The sequence below is a fragment of the Argiope bruennichi genome, chromosome X2 (genome assembly GCF_947563725.1).
Source record: "Argiope bruennichi chromosome X2, qqArgBrue1.1, whole genome shotgun sequence".
Lineage (NCBI taxonomy): Eukaryota > Metazoa > Arthropoda > Arachnida > Araneae > Araneidae > Argiope > Argiope bruennichi.
The window spans coordinates 44772750-44798486 of NC_079163.1; the positions used below are offsets into that span (position 1 = coordinate 44772750).

General features: G+C 28.1%; 1 protein-coding gene across 1 annotated transcript; it reads left to right on the forward strand.

The window, feature by feature from the left end:
* LOC129960262 (serine hydroxymethyltransferase, mitochondrial-like) lies at positions 1-25238 on the forward strand. Its single transcript, XM_056073544.1, has 12 exons — positions 1-244; positions 4600-4788; positions 4890-4969; positions 10073-10273; positions 15246-15327; positions 15674-15796; positions 17266-17405; positions 21216-21378; positions 21561-21660; positions 24142-24297; positions 24844-24951; positions 25040-25238. The coding sequence occupies exons 1-12, from the start codon at positions 191-193 to the stop codon at positions 25168-25170; spliced, it is 1527 nt and encodes a 508-aa protein (XP_055929519.1). The 5' UTR covers positions 1-190; the 3' UTR covers positions 25171-25238.
* Positions 25239-25737: the final 499 nt, after the last annotated feature.

Here is a 25737-nt window from a genome sequence, read left to right on the forward strand (position 1 = left end):
ATTATTTAAACAAACAGATGTGAAATGAAATCGCAAGCTTACGCGACGACTCACGTAAGCTCTACTATTAGTAAACCTGTTTTATTGTTGATATTATGGCAGATGGACGAAACTAGAGCTCCAACTGATAGGCAGTTTCTTCACCTTCTGAAAACATCGTGGATAAGATTGTTCACATTACTTACGAAACATGGCCCTTAAAGTAGCATGCACACGTCTTCTGAGAACCGTTACGCTGCACCAAGTATGTATTAACATTTCCTCGGAAATTTTCAGAAATCTGATTTTTCTTGGTAAATTCCAGATTAGTAAAACACTAATGAGAAATTTTTCTTGTTCACTGACCTCATCTTCGGTCAAATGCACCTCTTGTCAGTTGAGTTTCGGTTTTGAATTGAAGTTCCGGTGAAAAATTGTGAATTCCTTGAAACGTTCGTATAGAAATATAACTATGAGTTGTGTGTATCTTGCTTCAGATACATTTCATGGTGGAAAATCATTTTGGTATTTTCTTTTTATTTTAATATTTCTTAATGTGCTATTTACTGATGAAGCAAATAGCAACTAGAAAACTTTTTTTTTTATACAAAAATGAATGTTAAAATGAAAATTTTCTTGTCTTATCTTATTTAATTCCAGACCTAGATCTTGATAAGCTTTTTTGAAAGAAAAATTGTGTTAAACCAATAATTTTGAATAACAATCTAAATGTTAAAATTTTTTTCTTCACTACAATAAATGTTTTTCTGAAGGTAGATTAATAAAATGAAAAATAAAGCAAAGGAGTTTTTTTCAGCTACTAGTTTCCTATGTTATTTAAAAGTGATAAAGCATGTAAATGTGGAAAAGATAATTTTATTGTAATTCAGAACGTGGGTATATGGTAAGTTTTTGATGCTTATTTATTATAAATTTAGCATTGTAGTTTTATCTTTGAAATTAAAATGAAATAAATATTCAGTTAAAGTAACAGATTGATTTTGAATACACTAGGGTCATCTTTATTAAGCCTTTTATTATTTATTTCCATCACCTTAAAATGTTATCATACATTTAAACTATCCTAAATAAATGCATGTTTGGTTTTTTTTGTTTGTTTGTTTTAATTTTGTGTTTATTAACTCATCAATCATCAAATATGCAATATTTAAAGTCTAAATCATAAAACTATTTGCTATCAGTGCTTTGAATTGTACTGAAAGACATGCAATTAAATCCAGTTAGAAATATTTCCTCTTTTTTTTTTGAGGGGGCAGGATTGGTTTTTAAAAAAAGCAATAATAGTAATAACAATAATGGTTTTTAATTTTAAAAAGATGGTATTCAATATATTGCATGTTATCATTTTTATTCTAATAAATATTAACTTTGTTAAGGCATAATTATGGTATGCATTACATTATAAAATTATATATTTTGTATTGTAGTGTATTCTTTCCTAGTGAGAAATATATAAATTATCTGAAGAATCTACATTTATACTTATGTTTAGGTGAACTTCAGATCTTGACCAATTAACATACAATCACATGAAAGTTATATATGAAATGGAAGTTTTATAATAATGACAAAATAATTCATTACTCGGTTATTTTCTGCATTGATTACTAGTTCAATCTTTTATATTTAAGTGGGGGGGGGGGTATTGCTTTATGGTTTTTATTTATAGCATTTTATTTTGCCAATAAAGATAAATCTTAAATAGACGAAAGATTCATCTGTAAATATGTATTTTATGTACAAATTAATGTGAAAATTTATAGTTTCTTATTTAAGCAAGTATGCTGGAAATAAGATTCTTCAAAAAACAATTTATCAATAAAATTGTTCTAAATGATGCTGAAATACCTGCATATAAATAAAATTCTGTGTTTATGGAAGGGATAGAAAAAAAAATAATTCAATAGATTTCGTTCCTTTAACTTTTTAAATGTTATTTTTATGATTGGGTCATATCAAAGAACTTTCTTCTGAAATATAAGAATTATTAAAAACTTTTACCAAATGCATTCATAAAACACTGAAACTTGTATATCAATAAAATGTTGGATATATACTTAAGTTTTCAAAAATAATGCTGATACTAACACCATGAGGAAATAGTTATAAGGTTAGAAACCATTTACCATTTTGTGATTTTATTTTTTGCTTTTGAAAGTTACCACAAAAGTGGATTTCCTTTACAGTATTGAACCAATTTCATCCATTACATAACAGGCTATTCTTAATGCAATATTTGATTTAAGGAAAATGTAGCATTAGAATCTTTTAATATTCTTTTTTAAACAGCTATTTCTGAAAAAGAGTTTTTTGGAGTTACTACTAATTGCATAACGGTAATAAAGATCACAGTTGGTATTTCTATTAGTTGAAACTATTGATTTGTCATTTGCAAAAAAAGGCTTTTTTTTTTTTTTTTTTGCTTGTGATTTCTTGTTTGAATTTTTGCCGAATACATTGGTACTTTTTTATAGCTTAATTATTGAGATAATTTCAATTCTGTCAAGTATTCACAACTATATTTATTACCGTTATGCAATTAGTAGTAACACCAAAAAACTCTTTTTCAGAAATAGCTGTTTTACTTTGCTTCAGATTTCTTACATTGCTGCATATCTACGTTGTAGCTGAAAGAGTTTCCATTAACCTATAATATTGTCATACATAAACTAGTTTTATAGCTTAGAAGTATTAGCTAGTAGCATTTATAAACTATTTTGAAAATCAAATGAATAAGCATGATATTTTCTTTTGCAAAGAAGAAAAAATGAATTAGACTTCATAAAAATTATAAATATGGCTTCTTCATCAAGTTATGTTCTGCTTTTTTCTAATCATCAGTAATTTATTTCTATTTTAAGAATTAAGGGCTTTTAACCTGTTAACTAAGTATAACAAAATATTTCGATTCAAAACAAATTGAATATAAATTAATTACCTGGTTAGCAGGTTAATTGTGTGATTTTGAATTTATAAAAGGCATCTCAAACTGCAATTTCTCACATTCAAAAATTTTTAAGAAACATTTGCATAATGTTTTATTCTTTTAAAAAACTATCCTATTAGCAATATACAGAATTTTTACACTTCTCTAGGGGATTTCTTTAAATATTAATATTAATGTAATCAGGAATATAATAATTTAGATAAAATTTAAATTTCTGAATTGATGTTATAACTTTATGTTATAAACTATTTACTTAGACTATACGTGATAATATTAAGCACAACTTTTTTTACGGACTGTACTTCATTCGGATTTGAAAATGGGATTGTGAATCTGGATAATGCTTCACTTTTTGCCTTTTTAAATTAAATTTTTTATGCAAGTTTTAAAAAGGTATAAATTTGTATGTTTGAAACTATATTTTTAGATTTTGGAAATGCACAATGGTCTGGATTAAATTTAATATTGTGTAGTTTATATAATATATAAAATAGTGATTATTATTTATGGGGAATAAAAAATATGTGACTAATCTTACCAAGACCTGAAGCAAAAGTAAGCACATCCAACTTTTTAAAACAGAAACTATTGTAAAAGAATTCCATTTTTTTTTCATAATTTTTTTAAATTTTTTATTTAACATTGTTATAGAAATATAAATAGTTAGTCAATATCTACTTTTTCATTAAAAACTAATATTTGAAAACAATTATTAATGCTCATTTTAAGAATATTGGTCTTCAATTTAATAAAGATTTTTTAAATTAAATTATTGGTTAATTTATTTTTTGTTTCAAATAAACTGACTAGACCTGGTAAGTTTTAGTGTTTAATGTAGCATAAATAGGATTTAACATTTGATCTGTCATTTGCACTTTCCCATTTCGCGACATCAACATGATGCCATTAGCAAGCTTGGTGATATGAATACAGTGTCACTGGCATCTCGCCAGCAGTTCATCATGCTATTCACATCAAATAAGGAGAACCATAAGTTTGATATGTAAATCTTACAAAATTATATTGCATTTGGGAGACTGCTGTCTCTTATCATTAAAAAGAGAAATATTGAATAAATGCAGAATTCTGTTAAAATAGAATTATTTTATTTTCGAGAGAAGTTTATGAATAAATATATATTAAGCTAGAGTGTATTTTAATGTATTTTTTCAATAACTTTAATAAATCATATTTATTTACATGTATTATTTTTTAAAAGCAGTAAAGTTTATTATATTGTACTGAAATTTTTTAAAATTAACTTAATTTTGAATTAGCAGCATCATTTTATAATTTGAATTATTTTTCACTCTGAAAGTAATCTTTATTTTTTGAAATGTTACTATATTTTAAAAGTCTTTTAATAAATATCTATAAAGTTTTAATGACTTTATACAGATTTCTCCATTTTCTAAAAATATGTTTTTATTTAATTGTACTTTGAAGTTTTCTTAATATTGGTGTTAACAACATAATTTAAAAGAAATTGATTCTAATTTATGCTTTAAATTGAGCTAGGCCATTACTAACTTGTTTTTCTTTTTCATTCGATTGGGTCACTTTTAGCAGCATACTGACAATATGAATAAATTATTAAGTATATCATTACATATAATTAAATTACTTTTATTCACTAATTGTTTACTTTTTAGAATCTTTCCCTTTTGACTTTTGAAAGCAAGAATTGTCTTGGGGTAAACACATCGAGAATTCTTCCATGTAAACTATATAGTACTTGGAAAGGAACTGAACCACTTAGTGAAGATGATCCAGAAATTTGGCAGCTTGTTCAAGAAGAGAAGCATAGACAGACTTCAGGTTTAGAATTAATTGCATCTGAAGTAAGTAGAATCCAATAAAAACATGAAATTTTAGTATAAATATATTACAGGAATATTTTATTCTCTATCAGCTATACATTAATTTAGATTTTTTTTAATAGAATTTCGCTAGTCGCTCTTGTCTAGAAGCATTAGGTTCCTGTTTAAATAACAAGTATTCAGAAGGTTATCCTGGACAGAGGTATATTTTGAATTCTGATTTTATTTTTTATTTATATCTTCTGTTATACCAAATGCAAAGATTTTTTTTGTGCTATTTGCACTATTTTAACAGTTTATTTTATGTCAGTCATATTTTGTGGTATATAACATATAAATATATATATATCCCTATGTGTATCAAGAAGTTCTGGAACTAACTTTATGAAAAGCAGGATTATACTTATTTTAACAGAGGTCTTTTGACAGAACTGAAAATTGAGCGAAATAGCTCATAATATCCAGTTTTATAATAATGGGGTATTTATGATTTCTTGGTAGTTTGTGATTTTGTAGATCTTTTCAAAAGTATTAAAACTAACTCTGTTGATCACTAAAAAATGGTATATTGTGTTCTGCTTGTAATGGTATTAACCTATAAACTTGATGTTACTCTGTGACATCAAAAATTTTTGTAGAAGGATCGTGTGTGTATTAGTTATGCATAAAGGTATATAACCTCTCGTGTGATGAAAAAATGTTTAAATAGTGATGTGGAGAATTGGACACTGTTTTACTAAGATTGTAGGTCATTATATAATGTATGTATGTACATAAAAATATCAAAAAATGTTTCGGGATAATCTTTGTATAGCAGCAGAATATTGTACAGAGAATAGTATTCACAATTGCAGTGATAATGATCTACAATCTTAGCACATGTGTATATATGTCCAGGGGTGTTTGTGCTCCGGGGAAACCCCGGAATTCCGGGGATTTTGAACTTCGATCCCCGGAATTTCCGGGGATCGTCGTTCAAAAGGAAGTAGGAATAATAATGAATTATTTATTTTGTTCTGGGTAATTTTGTTTGCTTTTAAAGCAGAAAACGCAAGGTCAGTGTGTGTGGTGAAAACTTTTCCTTTCTTTCTCCAAAGGCAGTGATAATGCGTGAAAAGGGGGAAAAAACTTCTTTTTTGTTCTTTCCTTATTGCGAGTTATGACTCATTCCCCCGGTTCTCGGACATTCTCTTCTGGATTCTTTTCGGCAAGTAGGCGCGGCAGAAAAAAAAGGGGGAGACTTCGTTCGACCAGATGTGCGATAATGTGACTATGGGTTCAAAGGTCTTATCTCTACTGGCGTGGCGCCAATAAGTAGAGAAGGGGGATTTTTCGCCGTATTAGCTATTTGTCATTGATCGCTTCGCAACTTTTTTTTCTTCGCTGTGTAAAATTTTCGTTTCATTTATTGATGCACGTGTAAATTTTTCGTTTCGCTTATTGAAATATTTTTTTATTTATGTACGCAAGAGAATTTCATTTAGAAATTTCAGCATATGAAACAGAAATTACCCCTTAAAAATTCATATCTAATTAGTTTTACAGCATTAGATCCAGAGCTAAGAGGTAAAACCAGTACAATATTAGCTTTTGAAAAATTATCATCTTTTATGTCCCATATTTTTAGTGATAATGAAAAGTCAAAAGTAGAAGCTGAAATAAGGTTATACCAGAGTGATATTGATATCACCAAAGAAATGCTCTACACATCTGATGAAAGTGGAAATCAAGTTAAGTGTACAATTGATAAATATTGGTCTAAAGTTTTTAATTTAAAAGATGATTTCACAAATGATTATAAGTATCCTACATTGGCTAAATTGGTCAAAGCCTGCCTTAGCTGCTTCCATGGCCCATTAGTGGAAAGTGCATTCAACTTAATGGATACACTTGTCACTGACTATAGAACCTCTCTTAAGATTGATTCCCTAGATGCAGTGCAGACTATTAAATATGATTTAATGGCTTCTAAAGAAACCTCATGTGAAAAATATGGCTCAAAAAATCCAATGACTGATCCAATTCACAAAGATCTCTTATTGAATATGAACAGAAGTTGGAAAACATATCAAGAGGACTTAAAAACATGTATTTCAGATGAGTCACCTATAAAAGTCTCTGAAAAACCTTCTACATTAGCAGAAAAGCAAACTGCTTCTACCTCTGCATGTGCAGTTCTCGAGGAAATTTCTTCAACTGTAAATGAGGAAAATAAAAGTCAACCTTCCTGCAATTATGAAGTTCACCACAAAAGAAAGACAAGCCCACAAACATCAGAAAATAAAAAAAAAAGCAGCAGAAATTAGATAATTTTTTTTAAAAGAATTAATTTAGGTAATTTAAAAGATTTGCATAAAATGAAGTAGTTTATATGTTTGAAAATTTATGGTTATTAATTTTGCAAAAAAAGTAATTCATTGAACTTTTATAATTAGGTCATTCAATACTTCATAATTGTAATTTTTCATTTCTCCCCCCCCCCCCCTTCTCGAAACTCCAAAATGCCGGTAGTAAGTCCGTAAAAGTTTCAGGGGATTTTTTGGGGTCCCACAAACACCCCTGTATGTCTGGAATAATTTCAGATTGTGATGTATTGGTTGAAGTCATTACAGCTCTTTAGCCTTCCTTTTTTAAAGTTTCTGTAGTTGTTGATCGAAGTAAAATTTTATTGGGCAGACTTTAAAATGCTCCATGTATAAGATACTTAGAAATTTAATTTTCACAGATTCTTGCTTCTCTTCTGTTAGGTCTTTATCAATTTTGAAATCTATTTTTGGTTGACTGTAGGAAAATTTAAACCTAATTAATATGAGGAATCTTGTAAACATTGTATATTGATTAATAAGTGTAGATCTTGTTAAAATCGGTTTTGAGTGAGAAATATGATTTTTCAGAAAAACCTGAAAGTATATGCAGTTTTTGGGTGTAAAATGAGAATCAAAAATATTGTGGAGATATGTTGATTGTCAAATACTTGATTTTGTATTATTCGTTACTGGATATTTCTTTTAAAAATACATTATCTTAATTTTTACACAGAAATATAAAGGATCTTTTCATAATCGGTGTGATAACTGACTTTTACAAACCTTTAAATTAATGTAGAAATTTGATTTGTGGATTTAAATATAATTATTTTGACATGAAAGAAATTAGAGATAAGCTTTCATGTATAACATTGGGGGGGGGGGATTAGTCACCCAGATTAATTCTGGCATTGTTCATATACAAGATATTTTTAAAAAACTAACATACTTTTAAGGATTTTAAATCTAAAAATTTCATAAGCAGTTGTCTACATTTCAAATAAAAACAAATTGCGAATTGCGACACCTTCTTTGTTGCTAAATTTCAAAATTGCATCAAAGTTATTCCTGAAAATTAATTTTCATTATTTTTTTTTTTTTTTTTTTTTTTTTTCCCTTCAGACATATAAGCTAACAAAATTTTGACTCTAAAGTTAATATATATATTATATATATATGGACTTTTATTAATTTTATTAGAAATAAATATTGTTATTGATCTGAAATCTTTGACTTAAAAATTTTAGAGATTTTATATATTTTGCGCTTATAATTTAAAGACAATTTTTAGTATGTGATATTATTTATCAAAATTATTACTTATATTTTATTATCAATGCACCAAAGTTTTTACATAAATCATAAGGCCGTTTATGTGGTCATAAACAAATTCCAATTCCTTCTTATTTGTAGTTTTTCTATTACATTATTTTTTCTGTTTTCTCTAAAATGAGGTATATAGAGAAGTATTTATAAATTTTTATATGTTACCAACTTTTTGTCTGACATTAAATGCATTATTATTGCACATACATTTCTTATATCAGATATTATTCTCTATGCTCTTATTTTATTAGATTGCATACAAATTATGGTTGAAAAAAATATCAGAAGGAAAAAAGAAATGCTTCCCAATTTCATTATTCTTTATTAATAGTTGCTACCTTTTTTAAAACTGACAGAATCTGTCTTTGCAACATATTTGCATTTTTCTCATTGGCACAAAGACTGTTACTCCCTTAATGTAAGTTATTAAGAAATAGGAATTGTGGTTCCTATTAAATACTTTGTAGACTTCCGAATTATTTCGGGACTATACCGATATGCAGACCAAATTATTTCTTACTGTTACATAATAAATATTTTATTTTATCATAGAAAGGGGCATTTTCTGTTTATTTAGTATTGATGCTTTTTATGTGTTCAAAATTTCTTACAAAATCCCAAATATTTTAAAATAATTATTAATAATTGTAAGTAACATTTATTTATGATGAAAAACAGAATTAATTTGAGACATCAAGGTATCATTAGAGTGAACATTTAATGTTTTTTTTTTTCGTAATAAAATAAATTTTGTATTCATTTCATGCACATAAGAAAACAAAGACTTTAAGATAATTTTACTGATTTGCAAAGGAATAATTAATATTTCAAACTGCCATTATTTTTGTCAGTACAAAATTATACATTGTTTACATTTCTGTTAATGCACTGAAGCATACAAAATAAAATTAAAAAATAATAAAATCCTAGGATGTTGTCATAGGGAAATTTTAAAATTTCTATAATTTAAGTATGTATATATAGAAATAGAGAGGAGGGATTATGCTGTAATTAATAGGCACAGAATCTTTTAGTTGATGTTATTTCATGTAAAATTTTGCTAAATTTAAATTTCCTCATGGCAAATCACTTTTTTTATGTCACTGATATATCCCTCATAAACAAATTATCTGGAGAAAATTTTTGTTTCACATATCATGTTTGTATCTGGAGAAAATGGATATTTTCTGTTAAAGGATCATCTCCGTAATGCTTAAATTGGAATGTATTAATGCCATAATTAGATGCTTAAGCTCCTTGCTTTTTTTTTTTCCATATAGGATGAATGAGTGTAAAATAAGGCTGGTAGGCTCTTTTTACCCCACCCTTCTTTCTTCAAGAGACTGTACATAATACGAGAAAATAGAAAATATATACACTCACTGAAAAAGTTCTATGGCATTATGAAAATGTTTTTGAAATAAGTGTTGTTCACTTCTCGAATGATAATAGGCATTTAAATCAGGATAGTAAATGTGTGTTATTATCAACCTTGATTTATGTTAGACAGAGAAATTTTTCCATTAAAATGCTTGATGTTATAAAGATACAAAGAATTCACTGCATATTATATTCAGTGTTGAAAAAAAATGATAAAAAAATAGTTGTTAATTAATATGCATGATTAATGTTTTTAATAACTTCTTTCATAATTTCTTACTTTTTCAAAACAGATATTATGGAGGAACAGAAGTTATTGATAAAATTGAAATTGTATGTCAAAAGAGAGCACTGGAAGCATTTCGTCTTGATCCTGAAAAGTGGGGAGTGAATGTGCAGCCATATTCTGGTTCTCCTGCCAATTTCGCTGCATATACTGCTCTTCTTAGCCCTCATGACAGACTGATGGGATTAGATTTGCCTGATGGTGGACAGTAAGTTACTCAAGTGATGTCAGTTGTATTTTAGAATCAAAATATATTGTTTAAATATCTCTACTGATTTCTTTAAAATTTCTAAATTTGTATCAGCGTTATTTATTTATTGAACTTTTGAATATTATATTGTTGGGAATACATTTTGTGATTTTGTTTTTAAAAAAATCAAAGAAAATTTTTGTATATGGAGATTGCTTTTCACTGAGAGCTGACGTATTTTTCTTTTGTTTATTGGTCTGTGTTTTGTTTTTCAAATTCTCTTTAAAAAGCAACTGAAGACTGTGTTTTATTGTTTAAAGAACATCTGGTAATTGTAAAAGAACAAAAATAATATATGCTATCATGCTTATATAGTAATTTAGCTTTACTATAATATGAATATGTGATATTTTAAGTGGCATAAATAGGTGTCATGCTAGCATATAATTGATCTCATTATTAAACGCATTATTAAAAGTCTTTAAAAACTACTATTTTTATGGTTCTTATACAATGGCTTTAAAAGTGCTTTTTTATTATTATTTCAGGGGCTTTTTTTTTTTTTTTTTTTTCTTCACCTGATGGGGTGAAAAACCATTTCATAATGCTAAATCTGCCCAATTATTGACTTTTTTTTGTGGTATTGGATCTTTTAATGTTTAATGGATTTAATGAATCAGGAAGTATATTGAAATGGTTTTATTTCAGTTTTAAAATACTGAGAGTATGTGAAAAATATAACCCTTGCATTGACTTGGCTCTTCTTTCACCTACTTTAGCTTGTTTAGATAAAGTGCAAATCCTTTTTTTAATAAAACCATATTAATTAATTTTTAACAGTAATTGTTGCTTTTCTATGCATGATTACTTGTTTATAGAGCATTTATTAGTTATATCTCAACATTTTTTAGTAATTCGCCTTCAGTGAATGATTTAAGTATTTTATTTCCAAACAATTTTTGTGAAAAAGTTCACAGCATTATAACAATATGTAGGAAAATGTGTAATTCATTCATTGTAGATTTCCATAAGTGAGCACAGTGAATGATTCAAGGCTTCCAAAAATAAAAGTAAAGCAAAATGTTTTATGCTCCAAAGTTACTTGTAAGTCATTTCTTTTTCTTGTTAAAAAAATACTAAAAAAATAATGACAAAAAAATTTCATAAAATAAATTTAGAGATGAGTCAGATAATGGAACTAACCTATGATGCCATGGAACTTATCTCCATTAGAAACGTTCTTATGTATAATGAATAGATCGAATCAAGATTATTAATCTTTTGCACTCGGATGGTGCCCCTCACTCGCCATTTATCATTTTGGTACATCATTTTGTCGTTTTATGTATTATTTTTTAATTTCTTTTTCAAAATATTTAGAGTGGGCAAGACGATGTAAAGTAATTTTTCGGGTTAATTGAACTTAAAAAATTATAAATATGTTTATTTTTCGGAGCAATGAGCAAGTCCTTGTATTAGGTGAATAATTATGCATCGAATTACTTTTTCGAGTGCAACAGGTTAAAATTACATAGCCTTAATGTCTGACAATTGATGGAATCATGTACATAAAAGTTTAATCTAACTGAAATTAAATATAACTAATATCTCCAGTGAAGCAACTGGTTACCAAAGACAATTAGTATTTAATGAAGTTACCATTATTTTTATATTCTAGATTTCTTCGTGTTCTTAACCTGATATTAATGATGTAGCAGTATGTTAGGGATGCTAATGCAGTCATAGTATAACTTTTTTTAAGGATAATGAAGTTACAGTATAACCTTTTTTTCCCCTTTCTTATACTACTAATTGTAGTGTCATTAAATAATTTAAGATATCCAATAAAAGTTTTTTATTAAGATTTCACAAATGAAACTTGCATGAAAAACACTTGAAACAACAAAGTTTCAATGTTAATGATAACTATTTAGTAATTTCTGGTAATTTTTTTTTATGTTTATACTTGTATAGAATTGGAAATTTACTTAGTTAATTCCAAATTTATTTCATGAAACTCATAGTTCTATAATTAAAAATAATATGCTAAAGTTGGTCCTTATTTTTTCTCTAAAGGTACTTATAAAGTGCTTATTTTTTTAAAGATAAAATTAGTCTATACTCCTTGCTTTCAGTGAAATTTATTCTTTTTAGGAAAAATGTCTTATGTAAAAATTTTTAAGTACATTGGAATCTCGCTTTAGAAGCATAATTCATTCCAGACCCATACTTCTAATGCGCAACGCTCACAAAAAATTTTCATTAGGAATCCATATAAAATAGAACAATACATTCCATTCTGAAAAAATATGCAAACAAAATATAATTATGTAATTCACTATTTATAAAGCATTTTTTTTTTTTACAAAAAAGTTGGTGGATTTTTTTTTTTTTTTTCTTTCCTATATTTTAAAATTTGGAGAAAATAAGATACAGCATACATATTTACTGCCTAATAACAGTGATGCTTCTTAATGAATGATGTAATAATTTCTTTTTCCTTTAATTCATTAAGTTGATGCTCTTCTGAAGCTGTTATCCCTCTGCAGCTCTTTGCTGTGACACATAATGCAGCTCCATTGATCCCTATAGCCATATTCTAACACTAGTTCATCAGTATTGTTGCTATCCCTATAATCTTTCCAGAGACAGTCTTATTGATTAAGGTTCTACATGCACTTGCTCAAACTCCTCCCCTGAGTCGCGTTTGTCTACAATATCCGGCCAGAGCTTCTTCCTTGCAGAAATAAGAATTCGCTTCGAATAAACGCTTAACACAGACTGATACCTGACATACAGGCCAATCCTACATGTGACATCATGTTTTCTCATCACTAGTTCTGTGAAACATTGATCGTTAAGAGAGTAATATATTTTTACTATTTTGTTTTGCTCATTTCGCTAATTGTTCATTATGGCAGTTGCTAATTAGCGAGGTCTGTCTATACGTATGTTTTTCTATTGAGTAAAAGTTTTATTTATGTGAGATGGATATGGTAAATTTTTATTAAAAGGAATAACTGCTTTAAAAATAGCTGTTTGTAATAATTTCTTGAAGTCTTTAGATATTTAACTATCCAAAGTAAATTTATATTATTAAATTTTTTATAAAATTCATTCTTATTTTTGTATGTAAATGTTGTAAATCTGCTTAATTATTTGCTGTTTTGATGAGACTGGATTTTCTGAGAACATCTTGTTTCTTGTATGAAAAATTAAATAAGAGGTGGAAGTAATAGACTTGTTTGTGCCTTTTCATTAAAATTGCCATTATAAGTTGGTAATTTTAACCAATTAATTACTAAAAATACTACTTGGCTATGAACTTTTTCAATGAATTTTATCATTTATTCTTTTGTTTTTCCTTTTGTTGAAATATAATAATATTATCCTCTGTTAAAGTTATTTCTCTGAAATAAAATGCTATTATTATGAACTTATGTGTAAGAGATACTAATATTCTGAAAATTCACTTTAATACAAGCTACTATGAGAATTGTTTCTGTTGTATTATATGTAGAATAATAGAAGAAGGAATGGGATGTGTGATGATAAGATAGACATATTACTTCAGTATTTCTTACGGTGTTTACCCTTAATAATTATTGTTCTTTTAATTACTGATGACCATTTTTGAGAAAATTGGTTATGTTTACTTTTATTTACAAATACAAAAGTTAATCGGTTTTGTGGAAATTTTTTTCCTTCAAATGGTTCATACAACTAACTGACAGTGCTTTGTATGTATACATATTTCTATGCATGTATTTAAAAAGGAGATTTTGTGGCTGAATTTTAATTTTTTTTTTTTTTTTTTTTTTTTTTTGCTTATTTTATTGCAGAGAATACTCTTTTCTGTAATCTTTGATTTATTCTACAAATTTTAAAAAGTAGTTCTTGATTCTTATTTTGGTATAACTCTTTGCTATAGCAATTCTAAATTGTTATTCATCCTTTTTCATGATTTCTCTCTGGGTAAATATGATTTTTTTTTTTTTAAACTAAAAGAATACTTATTACTGTTATTTCAACTAATAACTATTGTCTGTGTATTACGTCATCTCATTTTCTTTAATTTATTGTATGTTTTTTTAAATTAGCAAATTCCTGTTATTCATTTCTGAGAATTAGAAATGCATTGTCTCTTTCCAGTAGTATAGCTTTCCCTAATTCAGTTTAGTCACTTTGACCAGTGAGCAGTTTCTTGGATTTGAGCCTGAATAGTACTTGATAATTCCTTATTTAAAACCCGATTCCACTGAATATTTTCTATTGACATGAACATATTTTATGTTAAATTTGTCATTGTTAAACATCCTGCCATTGGTGTTGTGTGGAAGTTCGAAAGAATCATGATAATGGCTCTGAATTTTAAGTCTAATCCCAAAATACTTCATATGTTGTATCAAAATGGGACATTAGTATAACTAAATTAAAGTCTCTCATATAGTCTCTAATATTGAGCAAGATCTAATTTATGAAAAAATTTTTAATCTTTTTAGATTAATTGAAAGTTTTAAAGAAAGGAATTGGAAATTAGTAAGGAATTAAATTATTACTATTAGTTGCATTCATAATTATTTAACGTATTGTATCAAATTTATATACTGTGAATAAATATCCATTAACAAAATCTATGTTTCCGTTTTTAAGAAAGTATGTATGACCAACATGTATAATAGAAAGCCCCAGTGATTTAATAGTAAAAAATATTATTAATTCATTTTAATTGTTTCATCAATAATGTAATTCCTATTGATAAATTTATTTGCAAAAGTTATGTACATTTATGAAAAATTGCTTTTGATTCATTATTTATAATTAAATTTGTGTAGAAATTTTTAAGATGTATAAAGCATAAATATGCTGATTTATACTATTTAAATTTCAAAGAAATTAGAATTTAAATAGACCGATATTCATATTTCGTATAATATATTGCTTTCAAATTATATTCACAGATAATCCTAAAATTTTTTGTGCCTTTTAGTCTTACTCATGGATTTATGAATGATCAAAAACGAATTTCTGCTACATCAGTGTATTTTGAATCCATGGGATACAAATTAAATGTGAGTATATAAATTTCTTTCCCTTTTTTTTTTCTTTATTATTTATAAATTACTTTTAATTAATTAAATAACTTTAGAATATTTTGAATGCAGTTTGTATAATATTGAATAGTCATCCACCACTAGTCATTTTCTTTTTGAAGAAGACTGAAATAATTTTTACCATTTTTTTTTTTTTTTTTCTTTTGTCAGTTAAGATCAGAAAAAATAAATGGTGTGAATTATGAACACGTTGAAAGTTAACATCCTTTGATCATAAATTTAGAATTGCATGTCATTTGAGTTTTTTATTTATAATCATAGCTATATATAAATTATGAACTTTTCCAATATGTTTTAATTGCAGCCAGAAACTGGTTTAATAGACTATGATAAATTGGAAGATATGGCGAAATTGTTTCGTCCAAAACTTATAATTGCTGGAACTAGTGCTTACTCTAGACTGTTGGATTATAAGCGTTTTAGACAGGTGAGATATTGAATTAAATATTTCAGTCTGAAATTTCAATTTTAAATGCTCTTTTTTAAAAACAAAACACAGAAGTTATATTTTTAAAACAAATTTTCTGTAATACTTTGGATCTTTCTTGTTCAGTGTTGTTTTTGTTTAATAATAAAATAATATGCTTTTTTTTTTTTCGGATTTCCTTTCATTAAAATTTCTTAAAACTGCTCTTAGGTAAAATTTACATATTGTTGCTAATTTATTGCTGATTTGATGTGGAATAATTTTTGAGAAAGAGAATTAGGATATGAATTTTTTTTCTTTATATTTCAACTGTTTCATTTTATAAAGAAAGGGGTGCTGGATTTCTTTTCTATTTTATAAAGAATGGCTACTTTTAAAGTTTTATTCAGAAGGAAAAAAAATATCAATCAGTTGGTGAATTCACTTTTTGTTCAAGCCTGAGAAATCTGGGGTCGTCCAATTAGAAGTAGAAATGATTGAAAAGAATTAGTAATATGATTTATAACTGCACACTATTGATCAAATTTTTTTGTTCCATTAAAAACTTGCAAATATTTTAATGAAACCACTGATGGGATAAAAGTACATATTTCCAAATAATTGTACAACTATAGGAATATATTGTAAACATTTAATGTTTCAAAATTTTTTCTTCATTAACTGTTTATTTAGAGCTATGTGTTTTTGATGTATTTACATTTTGTGCTATAAATTACAGTTTAAAATGTGAAACTATAAGTTGTATTTGTTATGTCGGAAACACAAGGGGAAAAAAATTGAGCTGTATTCAGTATTAAAGTTGAATTTATTGAGCTAGTCAGAGCTCACATTACACATTAAGAAGCACAGCACAAAAAAGAAAAACATGTAGCATCTGTCCAGATTCTCTCTCACCTGAGAAGTTGCTAATATTTATCAAAAGAAATTACTGGGGGTAGAGAATTTTGTCCTTGGCAATGTGAACTAAATCACCTTGGAATAAATACCAAACGTTCTTCCCAGGTTAATATATAATATTCTGAAATACAAATAATATTAATATCGATACAAAATTTCACATGTTAAATTCTCATAAATCAAATTTCAATATAACGCAGATAAGCGCAAGGAACACACAATTTATACAAAAATAAGGAATTAAAAAAGTAATACTATTCATTATCTTTCATTGACAACACACAAACATCGTGACAATATGAACTGAATCACCTCGGAATAGTGAACAGCATTAATTAGTTAATTTTAGGATATTTAAATCTCATTTAGAATTTTTTTAATAGTAAGCAAACACTGAATTTTATCATAAAGACTATAAAGTTATATATATTATTAAATTTATTTTTCTTTTAGTAAAATTTCTCAATTAGAATTTAATAAATCCACAATACTTTAAAAAATAAATAACTCTTTAGTCTATTTTATGTGCAATGCCAAGATAATTTCTCTTTTCTTTTCTTTTTCTTATCTAGATTTGTGACGACATGAAAGCTATTCTTCTTGCAGATATTGCTCATATAAGTGGTCTTGTTGCTGCTGGAGTTATTCCAAGTCCATTTGACTATGCAGATGTGGTTACCACAACTACTCATAAAACCTTGAGAGGAGGAAGGTGAATGTACAGGATTGTCGAAATTAAACTTCCGCTACTCAAAGGGCCCTGGTGGCTAGTTTCGGTACTAGCCCGAAGAGAAAAATATTTGGACAACAAATACTTTAGATACGCTCGAGATTTCAGAAATAAAATAAAATAAAAAGTTTAATAAATCGGTAACAGATAACGCTGCTAGTCAACACATTGTAGCAACTTGTGAAAATGATATGCAGGATAAAAGGAAGATTTGTTCGTGCCGTAGTCGGATTTCCATTCAAGATATTCAACGAAGATGAAGTCAGAAGATATCAGCGAAGATTTCCATCCAAAAAGTCACCGCAAGAAAGGCTTTTCAACAGTAACATTATTACCGGGGATAAGCCCCTGCTGGGGCTAGGTACCCCTTCAACCCAACTCATATGCCACAATCAGATGAGCATTGCAGAATGCCGACGCTGCCAGAGGGAGCGCTGCTAGCGAAACGGTACTATCGCAATAGTGAGAATGCAGCGGCAGCTGTGAGAGAGTTCCGCCGTCACAAGATGCAAAGACGTGGGCCGATATCGATACGTGCTCTCCGAGACATGATGGGAAATTCGAGCAAACAGGGCAGCTGGTCGTTCAGCCGGAAAGAGGAAGAAAAAAGATCAACACTGTCGTAGAGGAAATTTCTCTGCCGTTGAGGAAATAAATCGCTTCACGAAACTGTCAGGGTACCGACGATTTCACGTAGTCTTGGTATGCCTTACGCCAACATATCATGCGTAGAATTTTGAAATTCTACCCATATAAGATTTAAATGGTTCAGCAATTGAAAACGCAAAACCCGGCCACTGGCAAAACATTGGTATTACACTTTCTCTTGAGAATGGTGGTTGATGTTTTATGGCCATGGAACATTCTGTGGACGGATAAAGCACACTTCCATCTTGATGGATAGGTGGATAGCCATAATCGGCGTATCTGGGCAGCAGAAAAAAAAACCATGTGATGAACGCTGCAGCCTTGCATGATACGAGAGCGGACATATGGTGCAGGTTCACTACTTCATTCATTATCAGACTTTATTTTTTGAACGAGTGAATTAATAGAACAACCTGTTCTATTAACAGGCAACGGTATCTTGATATGTTGCAGACCTACGTAATTCCTATGCTTCAGCAACGAGGCTGCCTACAAGAAACCGTATTCATGCAAGATGGAGCCTCACCTCACAGAGCAAGATCAAACCAACAATTGTTGAGACGAATATTTACAAACTATCGAGTGATCAGCCGATGTTTCCCATCAGCTTGGTCTCCACAATCGCCCGATCTCATGCCTTGCGACTTCTGGTTATAGGGTTTTTTGAAAGAAACGTTTATCGGAAACGTTTAACAACTATGTTAGATTTGAAGAACGGTCTTCGCCGCCATATTCATAACATCCATATTGACTTTCTCCGTTCAGAGGTAGTAAGCGCGATTTTCAGAATGGAGTGCATTGTTGAACATGATGGTTCGTATATTGAACATGTTTTAGTAAAGCCTTGATTTGCATGCTTAGTACAGTATGTTACTTAAAGATATGTTATTTTTTTTAATCAATTGCGAGAGCAATTTTGCAGTTGTATATTGACCTTGCTGTGTCCCTTTTATCTAAGACCACTGATCCTTCATTATTTCGGACCCTTGTTTGTCTTTTCTTCATCTGATAACTCATAGCGTCATCTACTGGCTATTTTTATTTCGGAAATCTCGAACGCATTCTCCAAAGTGTCTGTTGTCCAAATATTTTTTCTCTTCGGACAAGTAAAACGGCTTCCAGGGCCCTGTAAGTAGCGGTGGTTTAATTTCGAACACCTTGTATTTCTGTAATGGAAATTATTGAGTTAAAGCAATTACTTGGCATTTATATAAGTTTAAACGAGTTTTTCTGCAAGTGTCCTTCATAACAACTTGTTCAGAAAAGGTTTTTGTCATTTATGATTATTTCTGTGCTTTAAATTTTTAATTGTAGTATGCATCTTAAAATTTTAAAAAGTAAAATGGCATTTGAATTGGCTTTTTTTTTTATAATAATCAAAAGTTACATTATATTTCTGTATCTAAAACAAATCTTTCACATAATTAAATGTTAGTATTTAAAAAAGGAATTAAAAGTAAATTGGTAAATTGCTTTAGTAAAAGTAAATTAAATAGCTATTCTTGAGTCATGAATAATATATCATGAAAAAATAAGTATGATTAAAAGGGGTCCCCCCCCTCTGCAGTGCCATGGTTATATAAATGTCTCATGCAGTAATTGCTATCATAATTTTGAGTTTCTTGATGTATAACATTCCACCAATAACTTTTTACATTTTTGTCTTAATTTCAAATAAATTGTGGCTATCATATTCTTCCATAATACAGACAAATCAGATGTTGTCATATTTGGTAATGGACATCATTTAGCTACATAATTTGTTTATTGTAATAGAACCAATTATATTTCCTAGTTTGTCATTTATACATTATTGATAATTGTGCTGTAGTATGTGGGATGTTTTCTAATAATTTTGAAAGGTAATTACAAAGATTGTAATTTTATTTCTTTTCTCATTTCTCAATGCTACAGGTTCTTTTTAAATATTTCAAAGGCATACTTAAATAAATTCTTTATGTATTTTTCAAATTTTCTATATTTTTCTATAAAATCTTTTACATCTGTTTTTTAAGTGCCCCTCCTTAAAAATTCTTCATTGTATCAGTGGCATAATTACATAGCATGGATCCTGTTTTCAATCTTGAAGGGCAAGACTATAATAGTGTATGAGTGCCCATGAAATTGTAAGCCTGCGAGTCTAGAGCTTTTCGACCATGGAACCTCTGCTATCCTGTAGTTACACCTCTGAATTGAAATAGTTGTGTCATTTTGATATCGTTGTTTGAATTCTTTTCTGATGTGCTAAAACAGAATATTCATTTCATGGTATATGTGTAAAAGAAAAATATTTTTAATTCTGAAGAATTATGAACGAGGCATTTTTCTGTGCATTAATTTAGAATTATTTTCATGGTTCATGAATAAAGAATTACAATAACAAAATCTGTAATTTTTACAATATTTATAATTTTTTTATTAAATTTTCTTTCAAAGTTTTATTTTTTTTTAATTGGTAGTATTTTTATTGTAATTAAGAAGTATTTTCATCATGAGTCATAACATAAAAACTCGTGATTTTTTTTTTTTTTTTTTTTTTTTTTTTTCCTGATTCTGTAAGTACTTTTTTCTTTGACAAGCAGTTATTAATTAAATTATATGATGTGCCGTGTAGTTTCAAAACAATTTTAATATGCTTTTTTATTTATATGTTAATTTAAAGCATCAATTTGAAAACTTAAACTGTTTAAAATCAGGAATAAAAGCTATATTAAATGTATAAATTTGAAAAAATGAGTTTAAATGTTCATAGTTCATCTATATTGTTTAAATTGAATTCATTTCATTCTTGAATTGAATTTATATTTATTTTTATACCATAAATATAAAACTAACTTGTTAATTATATATCTTCTGTACACTTTTCCTCTCTGATTTTTGTCAAAACGTATTTTAAGATGTATCTGTCTTATCTTTTCCTACTTATTCTCTGAATCATTTAAAAATTAAATATGTCTACATTTTAGTGTTAATATAGGATTTGATCCTGTTTTTTTGTTGGGTGAATAAAAAGTTGTATCTTAAATTGAATTGCTTTACTTTGTTAGAGAACAAAAATATTAATGGATCTCTCACTTTTTGTTGCATAAATTGCTCTCAGCTTATTATACTTTTCATGTATTTTATTATTTCCCCCTTTCTTAGAGCTGGCATGATATTTTTTCGTAAGGGTGTCAAAAATGTGGACAAGAAGGGAAATGAAATAAAATACGATTTTCAGGAAAAAATTAATTTTGCAGTGTTCCCAAGCTTACAAGGTGGGCCTCACAATCATGCCATTGCATCTGTGGCTGTTGCTCTGAAACAGGTACATTGACAATTTCATTAAGTGGTTTGCTTCAGTTTACTGATGTGTTATTCTTCTAATAGCAAGTAGTGTTCTTAATTTTTTTTAATACATAATACATTGTACTTGAAGAGAATGCTTTCTTTGGTCTTTTTCTGTGTATAACTTTATTAAATTAATTTTTAGTATTATACTAATTTTAGGCAATGTCACCAGAATTTCGCGCATACCAAGAACAAGTTCTGAAAAATGCAAAAGCTATGGCTAGAGCTCTTATTGCCAAAAAATATTCATTAGTTTCTGGTAAGTAGTCAGTGAAATTACTACACTATTTATTTATTTTTTGGAAGGGGTAATTTGTTAATTTTAACAATATCATGGATATACAGTGGGTAAAAAAAGTTTCCGTATATACCTATGACTGTTAATAAAAGTTTAATTTTTGGCACAAAATATTTTGTTATGAAAATGAAAATTTTAAAATTGGTTTAACACAATTTCATTTATTATTTATGAATATTATAAAGGAAAAACTATGAAGAAAATTAAATACTTAAATTGAAAGAAAAAAAAATGTCACTAATAAGGAACAAAAAAGTTTCCATACGGTATATACATAGTACATGAAAAACCTTTTTCATGCTAACCAACTTGCATTTAATGATTGGTAGGCCTTCCTTTGGCCTTTATCACTTCTCTCAAATGTTGTGGCATAACCCCCATCAGTTTTTTGTTGTTGTTTCTTTAGAAATACTACTCCAAATGTCTTGAATGACCCTTTTGAGTTCAACCTTGTACTTTGTGTCATATTTTTTTAGTTCACAACAGATTTCTTCCAATAAATGTCCTATAAGGATTAAATCGGGAGACTGGGGAGGGCTATGAAGTTGTTTATTAACATTATAGAGACACTACTCTTCACAAAACTTGGAGGTGTGCTTAGGATCGTTGTCCTGTTGAAAAGTAAAGTCCATTTCAAGGGTTAGTTTATCTGCATTGGTTAAAGCGTTTTGTTTTTGAATGTCAATATATATGTACCTATCCATATTTCCATTTATAAAACATAAATATCCAACACCAGCAGCACTTATACACCCCCATACCATATTCCAACCATCACCGTGCTTCACAGTTCCACATAAATTCTTTAGTAACATATGCTGTTTTCATTCATCACTAAAAAGGACCGATTCCCAAAAAGATAGAGACTTGCTTATATGCTTCTTTGTAAACTCGAGACGCTTTTTCTGTAGCAGAGACTTATAAAAGGCTTCTTACGGGGCCCCACATCCATTATAACCTTTTTTAAATGGCATTTATTGCAATTTAAGATGCGAATTTAATGTTGTAATTAACCATTAAATCAGTTGCAAGTTGAGGTGCACTTATCCGAGGGCTTATCTTGCATCTTACACATGATACTTCTTTTATCCAAGCGATTTCACTTTGGAGTTCTTTCGGATCGATCTCTATCCTGAAATGTTTACACATTATGGTATGTTTCAATAATATACTGCACTGTAGACTTTGGTTTGTAAATCATTTAACTGATTTTTTTTTTTTTTTTTTCATAAATAATCTATTTTTTCGCAACCGAATAATTAACTCTCAAATGGATTTCTGAATTTCCATTTTAAGACGATCAGCGAAACATTGGAATTAAACAACTGCTGTTATGTCGTATTCTTCACTCTGACAAACCATCAAACTTCGAATATTTACTGTGGATTAGTTGTAGAGCAAGTCGGGAGGAATTTGCATATTGCGTACGGAAACTTTTTTTGCATGATACTTCGTCATTTATCTTAAAAATTGCAAACGGACTTGCTGAGTTTTGTAAAAAAGAGAAATTTATTATGAAACTCCCTTTTAAAGACTCGTATTAACAATATATAAGTAGTTTATAAAGATAAAAAGCAAAGAGTAGAAATTATGCTAGTTTTTTATTTTAGTATTCCATATGGAAACTTTTTTTACCCACTGTATGCCTTATATGGATATAATTTTTAATTGGTCCTTCAATATTTGTATTTAAAAACACATTTAAGCACATTAATTTTTATTATAAGCTATTTATGTCATTATGGATAACAGATTGCTCATTTGCTTTGCTGTTGAAAGACTTATATTTAATAACAATCTTTGCCATGTTTTTGAATCCAGATCAATACTAGGTAATATTTGGTGCAACATCAATACTTTAGATTATTATATCCAAGTTGATATCAATATTCGCTACATTTAAAGTTGTGATTTAAAGTTAGGTTTAAAAAATCCAAGAAGCTGATTTGTTATATCTAAAAGATACCTAGACGAAAATGTGTTCTGCAGTATTGTCATTTCTGTATCAATAAATATCGTATTATTCTAAGGATATTGTTTAAAGAAATAAAACAGCACTTGTTGTATTAGAAAATTAAAAATCATTTTTACTGCTTTTTTCCTTTATAAATTTTAATTTGTATTGTTCTACAGTTTGTCTTTTTCATATAAATTGTAAAAGGTAAAGAATATTTCTTAGAAATGTGATATTTTCACAAATTTAGGCATTCATACTTTCGTAAATTTTTACATTTGTGAAGTGCTATATGTAAATTTGCATGTTATTCATTATTGCATTTTATTTTCATATAATTATACAAAATTTAAAAAGCAGTTTTGTGTAGCTTATCAAATTTATATGAAATGGTATAGAAAAATTTTTATAGAACATAATTTAAGAACAGTTTTATGTAAAAAAAAAAATAATAATAAAGCATAACTTAAGAACATTACTTATTCCAGGTGGGACAGATAATCATTTGCTGTTATTGGATCTCAGACCTAAGGGTCTTGATGGTGCTCGACTGGAATGTGTAATGAATGCAACAAATATAACTGCCAATAAAAATACCTGCCCTGGGGATAAGTCAGCATTAGTTCCTGGTGGAGTAAGACTAGGTAAGTTTGCAAAATTATTCCTCAAATCCAAGTTTAAAATGTATGACATGAATTCAGTTTTATGCCTAACATAAAAATGTATCAAAATTCATAACTTGGTCTTTGTAATAAAATATCCTCATTATTTAAAACATAAAATAGTAGGTTATTTAACTTTTCATTCTATTTGATATTATGAAATTAGAGAAATAAAACATTTGATTTTGAGCTTTTATCGTTTGTGATGGTTTGAAATTAACAAATTTTGTTAAAGTGCATTAAAAAATTTAGCTAAGAAATCTTAAAAGATTTTTATTTTTAAAATTCTTGTTTAGTTTGTGTTTTGATTAAAAAGGAATTTATGGCATAAAGGCAACAATTTTTGTATGTGAGGGAGAAAATTAATCCTTTTGTACGTAATCCACAATATGAAAAAAAAATTCATCCGATATATATAAAGGATATGAGCCATTCTTATTGTCTTTTAAATTTTGAAATTGTTTGAAATGCAATATATTATAATCCTAATAAATGAAAAATCTTTTTCGATTATTTTCTTCTGCCCAGGTGCTCCTGCTCTTACTTCTCGCAACTTTAAAGAAAAAGACTTTGAACAAGTTGTTGAGTTTATTCATCGAGCTGTAGAAATTGCTTTAGGTGTGAAATCAAAAGCAGGTATTTATAAACTTTCATTTCTCTGACTTAAAGAAACTTCCTACATGTTATAACATTTTAAATCAAAATTTCTCATTTTTGACCACAGGCAAAACAGTTAAAGAATTCAAAGCCTTTTTAGAAACTGATGAAGCAGTAAAAGAACAGATGAGATTGTTGCGTAAGGATGTGGAAGCTTTTGCCTCAACTTTTCCAATGCCTGGCTTTTCTGATCACTAAGAACTTAATCCTTAAAATATTTTTTCTTCTTAAGTTGTTTATATGAAAAATAAAATATTTCTAGGAAATGTGCTTGCATTTCATTTGAATAGTTTGTGATATTTTTAATTAACTTTTTTTCTCCTGAATATAACATTGCGTTTTTCTGAAGGAAGCATCTGTATCTTTTGTGTATTATGTGATAAATCTCGCATAAATAATTCATGATTTAGATTGAACAAACTTGAAATGACACATTCCATTTAAGATCTGTAACTTATTCTTGAAATTTTCTTCTCTTTAGACTATAGCAGATTCTTCAAAACCCAATTTTGACAGTACTTCAATTATTTGATCTTGATAACATATGTAGCATGGTCATTTTCCCATCATATAATGTTGCCATAAAAAAACGCTGCAGTAAAATCTACTGGCAGAACATAAAATTTGCATGATTTGTTTAAACTTTTCTAATTAATCTCAATAACTGGAGATATGACATTCAGTATTTGTCTGCCTTCAGCTTTCAGATTTATTTTTAAAGACAGCTACAAAAAAAATATTTTTTACTGATAAATTTCGTTAGAG

Excerpts from the sequence above, each read along its gene's own strand:
- LOC129960262 (XM_056073544.1), top strand. The coding sequence starts at position 191 with ATGGCCCTTAAAGTAGCATGCACACGTCTTCTGAGAACCGTTACGCTG. Across the intron at positions 15,797-17,265 it reads ATTATAAGCGTTTTAGACAG|ATTTGTGACGACATGAAAGC; the intron begins GTGAGATATTGA and ends TTTCTTATCTAG. Across the intron at positions 17,406-21,215 it reads AAAACCTTGAGAGGAGGAAG|AGCTGGCATGATATTTTTTC; the intron begins GTGAATGTACAG and ends CCCCTTTCTTAG.